Below are 13,560 nucleotides of genomic sequence, written 5' to 3' on the forward strand. Positions count from 1 at the left end.
GTGGGGTGGAATTTCTTTGGGAGGCCGCACAGCCCTCCATGTGCTCGCCAGAGGTAGCCTGACTGCCATTAGGTACCGAGATGAGATCCTCAGACCCCTTGTGAGACCATATGCTGGTGCGGTTGGCCCTGGGTTCCTCCTAATGCAAGACAATGCTAGACCTCATGTGGCTGGAGTGTGTCAGCAGTTCCTGCAAGAGGAAGGCATTGATGCTATGGACTGGCCCGCCCGTTCCCCAGACCTGAATCCAATTGAGCACATCTGGGACACCATGTCTCGCTCCATCCACCAACGCCACGTTGCACAACAGACTGTCCAGGAGTTGGCGGATGCTTTAGTCCAGGTCTGGGAGGAGATCCCTCAGGAGACCATCCGCCACCTCATCAGGAGCATGCCCAGGCGTTGTAGGGATGTCATACAGGCACGTGGAGGCCACACACACTACTGAGCCTAATTTTTACTTGTTTTAAGGACATTACATCAAAGTTGGATCAGCCTGTAGTGTGGTTTTCCACTTTAATTTTGAGTGTGACTCCAAATCCAGACCTCCATGGGTTGATAAATTGGATTTCCATTGATTATTTTTGTGTGATTTTGTTGTCAGCACATTCAACTATGTAAAGAAATAAATATTTAATAACATTATTTCTTTCATTCAGATCTAGGATGTGTTGTTTAAGTGTTCCCTTTAGTTTTTTGAGCAGTGTATATATAAAACACTGCAAAATCACGTTTTTGACTGCACTGGGTTTTTAACTGAGTTACTAGAGGGTATAACATAAACAAGGACGTGAAAACGTAGAACAATTATCTGACGGACAGAAGAGTGAATATGCACACAAATGAAGCAATTATTTTTTAAATAAGTTTATTGATACATTTTAGATTGCAACTCAATTCATAAATACAAACTGTATACAGAAAGTATAATAAATGTAAGATAGTTAACTGACACGTATTCGCATTATTACAATGCTGTCTATATCCATTTGTTTTGCATAGAATGTGCGAGGATCTTCTTCATTTACATCACAGTGAAAACAAACAAACACAAAACGAGAAAAAAACGTTACAATGACTTCTCAGCCTTTGCAAAAATGTGTTTTAATCGTAATTGAATCTTCTCAAAGAGGACTAAATAAATGTATGTGAACTAAATTAATACCTCATACTCGAGCATGGATGACACAGCTATCACTCCTGAAAGCGTTATATCAGATCTGTATCTTAAAATATGACATAAGCATCCTCTTTTGATTGAATAGAGGACAGGTAACCAATGTCTCGTTCGAAATGACAAGCTGCACACTATTTTCAGACACGAGAGAATGGCCCCTAATGTCAAACCCAAAGCAAGGTACGAAGTGAAAAGATTATTGATTGTGAGTGTCATTTTGTCCTCATGCCCTCATCAACATTTTGTGCTCCTTTCACATGTAATGCTGTTCAAAATCGCCTCAAGACGTGACATAACACATATTTGTTAAGCTAAGAACTAAAACAAATTAAATTACACAAGAATGCACTTACACTCAGCTAAGATTTTTTTTTCAACTAAATATCTCAGAAACACGCAAAATATGTCATTCAATCAATTAGTGTTTACACCCATTTTAATGAATTAAAGTTTCATAAAACAATTTTGCAAATTAGAATATCATAAACATGGCACTCAACGTCCTGCTTTTAGCTCATTAGATCTCGTTCAACTGGAGAGGTGTGAGAGACAACACATAGCTAGCGTTTAGAACACCCAAAAAATTTGTAAAATGGTATCTCTGATATATATCATTCTGTGTCTTGAGCCACTGGCGGTTAGCCTATTGAATATATATAATTATATCCCCGTCATAACAGAGAAACTATGTATGTTTCAAGACGTCTGTGACTCTCAGTCTATAAGAGTACCACTGCCAGACAGACACTAGGAAGGTTTCAATTTCCAGGTTTATTCAACAATGTCGCAAATTTTTTTTTGAAATTGTGATGATGGAAATGGCAGATATAGGATACATTTTCTAAAGATTGACACATTGTTATCCGTTCGACAGGGATGTATTTTTCTTTGTCTAACTTTCTTTATTGGAAAAATTATGATGGAAACTGTGTTTTTCCAATAAATTATGACTTTCAAGAATGCCTGAATTACTTGCCTTGCTTTTCTGGTTGCCTGGCAAGTATCAACATCCAATTATTTCAGATCTACAGGAGTGCAAGTTTCACCATTGCACGGACCGTGGAGATACGTTGGCACATGAGAATTTTTCATTAGAATATGGCAAATATTAGTCCATTATTGCATTCTGTCCATGCTGGCTTTTGCGGGCAACCTGAGAAATAAAACAAATAGGTGGAAGGGCATACAGGTTGTCGCCAATTTCTTAATGCGTGATTTTCCTAAATGGGTAATGGAAACACTTTTTTAAAAGATAGTTCAATAGAAACGCCCCTTAACAGGCAATTGTCACTTTCTAAATGGTGACCAAAAATCATTGGACCAGTTAAAGGAAACATACTGTAGCTATTGTCAAATGATGGACCCTTATGAGACCTTTGAGGTTGCTTTTCTGCTATAGTTGCAGGGAAATTATCTCACAAAACATGTAAAGGGTCTTAGATAATCCTTCTGAAGCTAAGTGTGAACTGTGTTTGATCAAGCACTTTTGGAAAATCTGATTCTAAAGTCCCCCATCCTATATAAGATCATTTATCTTCTTTCAGTAGGCCAGAAGACAGACTTGAACGAAGGCAATGATTAACAGTGTCTCTCATTAGAATAATTCTACAGGAAGTCCTCCATAATAATGGTTATTCGTTTGTGTACGCAGAAGCACTGTCATGAGAGTGACTGTCCAATCAACCTACATGGAAGCATCTGAAATTTTAGAGCAGTGTTTCCCAAATCCAGTCCTCAAGTACCCTCAACAGCACACATTTTTGTTGTAACCCCGGACACGGACACCTGATTCAACTTGTCAACTAGTCATCAAGCCCTCAATGAGTTGAATCAGGTGAGTTTGTTGGGGGTACTCGAGGACTGGGGTTTGGAAACGCTGTTTTAGAATTACAAACAGAGACTATCTAATAACTGGAGTCAGAATGACATGTATGTGCAGTGGACAGGAGAGTAGTAGAGGACTAGGGCTGCTTTTAATGATTTGCAATCCTTAGTCTGTTATTGGGGTTGTGGCAGAGGCAACCAGTGACCGGGCACTTAGCAAATACTCACTAATGAGGCTCACGGCAGCCATTTGCCCAGTTCCTAACCAATCAAAACACACATCAAACACTCTGGACAGTCTATAATGAGGAGGAAAATGGGAGTTAAACTTAATTTGAGTGGTGTTGATACAGTCCTCTGATCTAGTCAATTAGCACTGGACACACTCAGGTTTGTACACTTTGTGTGTGTCTGTGTCATAACTTTTCCATGGTGCAGAACACTGAAATATAAGAATGCTGTAGTTTGGGACAACTGATCTGCTTTTCAGACAACAATAACTGTATAAAACTGACCAAATTCAGTTCAATATGCCTGGGGAAATGCTTCAGTCATCTTGACATTTAGTTTATTATATACTATCAGCAATACTCAGTGGCATTTTACAGTGTGTGCGTCTGAAATCTAAATTAATAAAAGGCTTTTATGTGGAGAAAAAAAAACATTTTACAGAGCCAATACAAAACGTAACATCTCTTGAATATACAGTAGCACAACATTGACAGAGCTGTAAAAACCCAGCGGTAAAAACCCTCCTGAAGACTGTATTGCTTTCCTCAGCAGGGATGCTGCACTAATAACGAGTGGTCTAAGCTGAGGCAAACAGCCCCATTGAAATGGAGTAAAGGAAGAGGATGTCGATGCAAGGCAAAGTGGACTTGAGTACATCCATTTTCTCTCTAATAAACTTGAACACAGACACTGTTCACTTCAGATCGCTTCAGGAGGATTGCAGTGTATGGGAGCTAAGGACAAGTACTGTACAAGATGACTACGTATCAAGTCATAGTAGGGGCCCCTCCACTTTTTGGTTTGTGTGTCGGTTACTCTGAGCATCATTGAACAAGTAGAGCCAAATACACAGTCGATAAAAGGCAAAAAAAAGCTCTTTAGTAGAACAAATTCCACACAACACACGGGGAATGCAAAGACCTCACCCCCAACTGCCAAACAAAATGGGCTAGGATTCATGTGTACTATTGAGCTCAGCATGTGAGAAGTTCACACAAAGAGGACCAAAATAACGAAAAAGCAATATCACTTCTCCCAAAAGGCAAACATTGTACACTATACATGCGTACCTGTAGAATATCAAGATGTTGACTTATTCAATCTTTTTTTTTTTTTACAAAAACACATGATATTATAAAAGCTTTAATTTGCAAAAGAGCATATCCTCCATTTATCGAGGATATGTCCTTGACACACACAGATGTGATTGTGTATTTACAGATAAACTATATAAAAAAATGACTCTCGCTTATATCTCAAAAAACATGTGTTTACCAATATGTTGGCCCAAATATTCTTGTAAAAGGGATTAAACCACTGAAAAAATATGAGATAAGAAGACGGAGAAAGAGGGTGTGGGTGCATGCAGTTGGGTGAATCAGAGATATCTTTGCATTCCCATCCTCTACACACAAAACGGATTTAACCGAAAGGAAAAATCGAATGTACTCATTAACAAAAGAAAGTCTGTGTGATGTGCTTCTCCTTGCCACAAGTGCATTGATATAAGGCACAGGCACAATTTCCCCTCTTTGAACAGAGTGGGTCACAATGGTTCAGTCCCAGTACGAGGAAATGGTAGGGTGATCACCTATGAAGACCATCACATCTCCATCAAATCAAATCAAAGTTTATTGGTCGCATACACAGATTTGCAGATATGCTCTCTATGGTATTTATGGTATATAGACAGTATATACTCTATGGTATATATTGAGATATACTCAATGTTTACCATAATGTTCCCTTAGCTGTGTGGGTAAAAAATCTGTGCTGCTGTTGTTCTCTTCATGATTCTATAAAGTCGACATTGACGTGAATTGACATGATATGCAAGTGTTACCAAGCTTGACACATTGACAATCAAAATCATTCACAAAAGAAAACACTATTGGCACACACTTCATGTTTCAAAACAAGAGACAATATTGTTAGAACTGCTAACAAACTGGAAAAATGTAATCATAGAACAAAATAGCAATGAGCCTTCTGTCACTACATGTGTGGTAGATGACTTGAAGCAAAGAGTGTAAAATGGCAGGATATTGCAGGGTTTCTAAATGTGGGTGATCACCCTAGTGATTCTGGTACTGAAATTGTCTTCAGGACAGCGAACAGAACATTGTCACTCTGAGTGTCTCTTTGTAAATCGCAGGAGGATCCCTCTCAGGATCCTCTCAACCAGAGGGTTGTTAGGAGGGACAGAACACTTTGTGTGTGTGTCTCTCTGTGTGTGTGTGTTTGTGTGTCTCTCTCTCTCTGTGTGTGTGTTTGATAACAATGTGCATCATGTGTGTCGGTATGATCTATGTGTGTATTTTGTATGTGTATGTGTGTATTTTGTATGCGTGTATTTTGTATGCGTGTATTTTGTATGCGTGTATTTTGTATGTGTGTATTTTTTTTCTCTCTCTCTCTCTGTCTCTGTCTCTGTCTCTGTCTGTGTGTGTGTGTAGGTTTGATAACAATGTGCATCATGTGTGTCGGTATTTTTTTATGTGTATGTGTTTCAGCGTTTGTGTGTGTTTCAGTATACATGTATGTGTGTGTATGTTTCAGTGCTTGTGTGTGTGCGTGCAAATGTTTCGGTGTGTGTGTGCATATTTTTGTGTGTGTATGTGTTCTAGAGGCAGACGTTGTTGCTGATCTGGCAGGTGGAGCCTGTCCCGGCCTGTGAGAGGAAGAGTTTCCCATTGGGACAGACGCACACCTCATAGACAGTCTGTCTGGAGGTGGTCCCCGATGGAGAGGCCTTGCCCTCCGGCAGACGCAGCAGCCTGATCCTCCGTGCGTCCAGATTGATCTGACCAAGAGGAGACAAGGGAAGATAAAGGCAGAGGGATTTTATTTACGTACAGTATGTGTAGGTGGGTAGGTTGCTTAGTGAGTGAGTGAGTGAGTGAGTGAGTGAGTGAGTGAGTGAGTGAGTGAGTGAGTGAGTGAGTGAGTGAGTGAGTGAGTGAGTGAGTGAGAGAGTGAGAGAGAGAATGAGAGAGCGAGCATGAGAGAGCGAGCATGAGAGAGCGAGCATGAGAGAGCGAGCATGAGAGAGCGAGCATGAGTGAGCATGAGAGAGAGAACTGTGTGTGTGACTCCACCCATGTATTAGTTAAAAAATCACCAAGTATAGCCTCCTCTACCTAACAACAAGACAATCAGAATGAGCTTGAGATGATAGATCACTCAAAGCACTGTTGACAATATACTGTAGATCTGTTTGCATAATCTGTTCATTGTAGAAAACAAAACACAACTCTACATTTTGCTAAAGGCATCTCTGCCATGCTTCTGGGCTGAAGAAAAGTGGCTATCGGCGGACAAAGCCACTACAGGCAATAACCTCTTAACGGTCACACACCTAACTCATCTCTGAGCGCTCCTTCATGATTTAAGATGAACAAATCTATACCCAGGCGTTTAAGCTACACTCTTAGCACCTTTTTTTCTATCTTGAACCTAAAAGGCTTCTTCGGCTGTCCCCATAGGAGAACCCTTTGAAGAACCCTTTTTGGTTCCACATAGAACCCTTTTGGTTCAAGGTATAACCCTTTCCACAGAGGGTTCTACATGGAACACCAAAGGGTTCTACCTGAAACCAAAAAGGTTATGCTATGGGGACTGCCCCCAAAAAACTTTTGGAACCCTTTTTCCTAAGAGTGTACCTATCAATTCCAGCAATAGCTTCTAACTTTAATTTGACATTACCATTTGAATTGGTGTTTCTTCTCTTTCACCCAACTTTACCATTCCATCCACCCAGTCTAAATGCCATCTCTCTAACCTCCCTCGCCCTCCCGGGACTGGACTTGTATTTGCCCGACCAGGAGTGGAACTGCTCCATATATAAAAAGGTAAAAGGAGTCATTATCAGGCACCTGGGGGAAGCATTCCCATCAAATGACCTGGAACACTTAAGCAGGGAGTCTCAGCTGACTTCTCCACACATCTGCTATTGAGCAAATCTCTGCAGTGAGAGAAAGGCTGGGGGATGGGCAGGTCTCTAATAGGCAAACCTCACCACTAATTGCGGTTGGAAGTGCCAAGGGGCTCCTAGAGAGCGAGAGCTGTCTGTGAGGTGTCTGTCCACACATCAGGCAGGTGACACATGGACAGTTGGAAGGCTTCTCAAATGGAGTGTGAGGGCAGACACCTCACAGACAGATTTAGCAAAGCACTAAAATGTCTGATATAAGTCCCATCAAGTCCATAAAATGGAGAGGGGTCTCTGTTTATGTGTTATATCATCTAGTCACATGATTCTGTTAAGTCTTCTTATTAAACTTTGGAAGAAGGGCAACAATAGGACAAATTAAGTTTTACCCTCATCCACATTTTCCTCACATCATAACATTGACAGACAGATATACAGATGTAGAGTATACACAGTGTGAGAACTCTTAATGCAGTTTTACTTCCTTCCTGACCTCCTTCCTTCATGACATCAGTGATGAACTGATCTGACATAACTTGAAAATGAAAGCTATCGAGTGAAATCCTTTAGATCAGTGACTGCTTTAAGGGAGGAGGATGGAAAGATGAAAAGATAAAAGTTGGGAAAATGGGTCCCCTACCTCTCCGTCTTTGGACTCCAGGCGTAGGTCACTTCTACACGTGGCCTGGATGTCCCCTGCCTCTGCTAGGATCTGGATTCCTTTAGGGGCCTCCATGTACAGAGACCGCGTGGGAGACTCCAGTCTGGAAGAGAGAGAAGAGACAATTCCACCAATGACAATATATAGTAAAGAATATCCAAGATAGAGCCTGGGAGAAAACAGAATAACCTCTATGGGCTAGGTGGGACGCTTGCGTCCCACCTACGTAACAGCCACTGGCAGCCAGTGGCGCGATTTTCAAAACCTTAAAAATCCTATTACTTCAATTTCTCAAACATATGACTATTTTACAGCTATTTAAAGACAAGACTCTCGTTAATCTAACCACACTGTCCGATTTCAAAAAGGCTTTACAACGAAAGCAAAACATTAGATTATGTCAGCAGAGTACCAAGCCAGAAATAATCAGACACCCATTTTTCAAGCCAGCATATAATGTCACCAAAACCCAGAAGACAGCTAAATGCAGCACTCACCTTTGATGATCTTCATCAGATGACAACCCTAGGACATTATGTTATACAATACATGCATGTTTTGCTCAATCAAGTTCATATTTATATCAAAAACCAGCTTTTTACATTAGCATGTGACGTTCAGAACTAGCATACCCCCCGCAAACTTCCGGGGAATTCGCTAACATTTTACTAAATTACTCACGATAAACGTTCACAAAAAGCATAACAATTATTTTAAGAATTATAGATACAGACGTCCTCTATGCACTCGATATGTCCGATTTTAAAATAGCTTTTTGGTGAAAGCACATTTTGCAATATTCTAAGTACATAGCCCAGGCATCACGGGCTCGCTATTTAGACACCCGGCAAGTTTAGCACTCACCATAATCATATTTACTATTATAAAAGTTTGATTACCTTTTGTTGTCTTCATCAGAATGCACACCCAGGACTGCTACTTCAATAACAAATGTTGGTTTGGTCCAAAATAATCCATCGTTATATCCGAATAGCGGCGTTTTGTTCGTGCGTTCCAGACACTATCCGAAATAGTAAAGAAGTGTCGCGCGCATGGCGCAATTCGTGACAATAAAATTCGAAATATTCCATTACCGTACTTCGAAGCATGTCAACCGCTGTTTAAAATCAATTTTTACGCCATTTTTCTCGTAGAAAAGCGATAATATTCCGACAGGGAATCTCCTTTTCGGCAAACAGAGGAAAAAATCCCAAAGGCGGGGGCGGTCGGGTCACGCGCATAAGCCCAGTGTCCCTTGATCGGCCACATGAGAAAGGCGATAATGTGTTTCAGCCTGGGGCTGGAATGACGACATTCTGTTTTTTCCCGGGCTCTGAGCGCCTATGGACGACGTGGGAAGTGTCACGTTAGAGCAGAGATCCTTAGTAAATGATAGAGATGGAAAAGAAGTTCAAGAAATGGTCAGACAGGCCACTTCCTGTAAAGGAATCTCTCAGGTTTTGACCTGCCATTTGAGTTCTGTTATACTCACAGACACCATTCAAACAGTTTTAGAAAATTTAGAGTGTTTTCTATCCATATGTAATAAGTATATGCATATTCTAGTTACTGGGTAGGAGTGGTAACCAGATTAAATCGGGTATGTTTTTTATCCAGCCGTGTCAATACTGCCCCCTAGCCCTAACAGGATAATTATGCCCCTTGACTGCTGTTACTGAAACACATGACACACAAAGAGAAAAACAAACAGAAAGTGAAAGTGTCAGGTGTATTCACTACATCATGACTTTTGCTAATCGTTTTTCTTCCTACAATAAAATGTGTCTGTTGTTCATAGTATAACGGGCTTCCATTGTCTCAGGATCTCATATCAGAGTCTAACTTTTGGGGAGTGTTGTTATCCCTCAGTCAGTGAATGGAGATATGAACCAGAGCCTGGAACGTAAATATGGAGACAGTAGACAGTAATCTAGGATAAGAGGTTGTGGCTGCAGGTGAAGTTCTTCTCTGGCCCCTGCGAGCCTCAGCCGCTGCCCAACAAGGAAATGAAGTATCGATCACATGGCCAAACAAACAACTAGCAGCATTTATATTCCAATAAGTAGCTGTCATCTATATTCATATCAAACGGGTTTGGTTGACCTTACTTAAACATTTAAATAATGAAGGGGAGGGAGATGAATGCTAGATGAAGGATCTTGAATTATATCAAATTTCCCTTACATATTGCTGTGATATTACTTGACTATATTCTAGTATTGTATTATTATGTTATATACTGTATCATATTATTATATTTTATAAACTGGGAGGTTCGTGCCCTGAATGCTGATTGGCTGAGAGCCATGGTATATCAGACCGTATACCACGTGTATGACAAAACATTTATTTTTACTGCTCATATTACGTTGGTAACCAGTTTATAATAGCAATAAGGCACCTCAGGTGTCTGTGATATATGGCCAATATACCATGGCTAAGGGCTGTATCCAGGCACTCCGCGATGCGTCGTGCCTAAGACCAGCCCATAGCTGTAGTATTTTGGCCATATACCACACCTCCTCTGGCCTTATTGCTTAAATATATCATATTATAATATTTTTAGGATATTACTGCCATCTGACTTGTTAACATTGGAAAAAGGAGGACAGAAAAGACAACAAAGGGGCCTGGGTTATTATTATAAGAACATAATAGCCACCGAATGCTGTGCAATGACACTTGGAAATCCTTAAATGCTTATAAGATTCAGGCAGTTGGAAATAATGTGGGCAGAATGTCAAAACAGGCATATCTAGCGACTAAGACACAATCCTAAATTACACCTCAGGTTTTAAATGATAGGCCATGTAACTGTTATCACACTGCAATCTCTCCATCTCATATTCAGCCCTTGAGAGAAAAAAAATGCCCTGTTTATACCTAGTGCTAATATGCTTCTTTTGACCATTGACTTATGGCATCAATGTGTCTTAAAGTAAACTAATAAATATATATATATTTTTTTAAATATATCAATTAGCTTGCATACAGGGAGGGACCAGGAAGTCTGGTCAGCATGGATGGAAAAGAGACACATTTTAATATCATGTGTAGACACGTCTGAAAAGTTGGGCACAATCAAAATGTGGACAAGATCAGGACAAAGGACGCATGTTAGAACCAGGTATAAATGGGTCTTAAGTTGTACACTGAGATGAAGATGAATGAAGAGTGTGTGAACAGATATGTTGAGGATATTTGTCACGACTTCCTCCGAAGTCGGTCCTTCTCCTTGTTCGGGCGACGTTCGGCGGTCGAAGTCACCGGTCTTCTAGCCATCGCCGATCAATCTTCCATTTTCCATTTGTTTTGTCTTGTCTTCCCACACACCTGGTTTCAATTCCATCAATGACATGTTGTGTATTTAACCCTCTGTTCCCCCCATGTCCTTGTCCGGTATTGTTTATTGTAAGTGCTTGTGCACGTTATGTCTGGTGTGCGTCGGGTTTTGTACCCATTTATTGATCTGTTTTCCGGTGGTTTTTATTATTAAACTGCGCCGTTGAAAACACCGTTTTTGCTCTCCTGCGTCTGACTTCTCTGTCGCCAGTACGCACCCCTTACAATATTTAACATTGAGGAGATGTGTTTAACATCTAGGAGACGTTCACCATCTAAGAATGTAATTGGAAATATCGAACATTTTCCCCTTGAATCAAAGCACAGATGATTGGTGGAGGGATGTGTGGTTATTTTTATCACTAGACTCTTTCATTTTTTGTCTCTCCCCTGCACAATCCTATTCAAGGATTTCATTAATGGACAAAGTGTTCCTTCATCAAATGCCCATATAAGCCTGGCTGTCACATTGCTAATGAATGAGTGAAGGTTATGAACCAACACTCATATTGATCCTGTAGTTGTGTTCCAAATGACCATTTACCTAGCACAAGCATGTTAGTTACTGTAACATACAGTGCATTTGGAAAATATTCAGACTACTTGACTTTTTCCACATTTTGTTACGTTGCAGCCTTATTCTAAAAGTTATGGGGGAAAACTCCTCATCAATCTACACACAATACCCCATAATGACACAGAGAAAACAGGTTTTAGAATTTTTGTAAAAAGAAATATGTATATACAGCTCTGGAAAAAAATTAAGAGACCACTGCAAAAATATCAGTTTCTCTGGTTTTACTATTTATAGGTATGTGTTTGGGTAAAATTAACATTTTTGTTTTATTCTATAAAATTACTGACAACATTTCTCCAAATTCCAAATAAAAATATTGTCATTTAGAGCATTTATTTGCAGAAAATGACAACTGGTCAAAATAACAAAAAGGGTGCAGTGTTGCCAGACCTCGAATAATGCAAAGAAAATAAGTTCATATTGAGCAATCCGGGAGAAGGGCCTTGGTCAGTCAGGTGACCAAGAACCTGATGGTCACTCTGACAGAGCTCCAGAGATCCTCTGTGGAGATGGAGAACCTCCCAGAAGGACAACCATCTCTGCAGCACTCCACCAATCAAGCCTTTATGGTAGAGTGGCCAGATGGAAGCCACTCCTCAGTAAAAGGTACATGACAGCCCGATTGGAGTTTGCCAAAAGGCACCTAAAGGCCTCTCAGACCATGAGAAACAAGATTCTCTGGTCTGATGAAACCTAGATTGAACTCTTTGGCCTGAATGCCAAGCGTCACGCCTGGAGGAAACCTGGCACCATCCCTACGGTGAAGCATGGCGGTGGCAGCATCATGCTGTGTGGATGTTTTTCAGCGGCAGGGACTGAGAGAGTAGTCAGGATCGAGGGAAAGATGAACGGAGATCCTTGAAAACCTGCTCCAGAGAACTCGATACCTCAGACTGCAGGAGTGGCTTTCGGGACAAGTCTCTGAATGTCTTTAACTGGCTCAGCCAGAGCCTGGACTTGAACCCAATCAAACATCTCTGGAGAGACCTGAAAATAGCTGTGCAGCGACGGTTCCCATCCAACCTGACAGAGCTTGAGAGGATAGCTTGTAGTATCATATCCAAGAAGACTCGAGGCTGTAATCACTGCCAAAGGTGGTTCAACAAAGTACTGAGTAAAGGGTCCGAATATAAATTTGCAAACATTTCTAAAAACGTGTTTTTGCTTTGACATTGTGGCATATTGTGTGTAGATTGATGAGGAAACCTTTTTTTTTAATCAATTTTAGAATAAAGCCGTAACAGAACAAAATGTGGAAAAAGTCACTGGGTCTGAATGCTAACCGAATACACTGTAAGTGGAATTAAATTCTACCAACCAGGGAGTTTGCATGTGGACATAATGCTTTGGACATAATGTCCACTCTTTGACAGAAAACATAGCTCTAAGTGTGTCTGCTAAAACAATAGGACACTACTTTGTTTGGAGTTGGACGTCAGTGTAGGAGGATGAGAGACAGCTTCAGACTATCTCTACTAATGGAGCAAACATTTCATGTTGGGTTTAGTTGCCATATTGTTATCAGAAAATAGTCTAAACAAAAATAACTATACCATCATTGGTTAGATTCACAAAAAAGGAATTTCAAAAAGCATTTATTGTTATGAAAATTAAAGCAACCACTCCCATGCATTAATCTTAGCCCAAAGTGCTCTTCCTCTTTGAAAAGCCTGTGATTGTGAGCCTCAGCCTGGCTATCTATCTGTATTCAGGGTCGTGGTGTGCTGTGTGCCTCAGATGCTTCTGGAGGGAAAATAAAACAGATTATAAGACACAACGTTACAGCAACAGCATCCTTGGCATTGTCTCAGGATCAC

General features: G+C 40.5%; 1 protein-coding gene across 3 annotated transcripts in view; it reads right to left on the bottom strand.

The window, feature by feature from the left end:
• Positions 1 to 851: 851 nt before the first annotated feature.
• Positions 852 to 13,560, bottom strand: part of LOC106568000 (delta-sarcoglycan) — a 338,771-nt gene continuing 326,062 nt past the window's right edge. For all 3 annotated transcript variants that reach the window (XM_014137970.3, XM_082960348.1, XM_014137971.3), the window contains 2 exons: positions 7,804 to 7,927; positions 852 to 6,035 (listed from right to left, as the gene is read on the bottom strand). In XM_014137970.3, the coding sequence (XP_013993445.1) occupies positions 5,856 to 6,035; positions 7,804 to 7,927 (304 nt within the window). In that variant the 3' untranslated portion in view covers positions 852 to 5,855. The remainder of the gene's footprint in view (positions 6,036 to 7,803; positions 7,928 to 13,560) is intronic.

The sequence above is a fragment of the Salmo salar genome, chromosome 13, assembly GCF_965601325.2.
Source record: "Salmo salar chromosome 13, fSalSal1, whole genome shotgun sequence".
Classification (NCBI taxonomy): domain Eukaryota; kingdom Metazoa; phylum Chordata; class Actinopteri; order Salmoniformes; family Salmonidae; genus Salmo; species Salmo salar.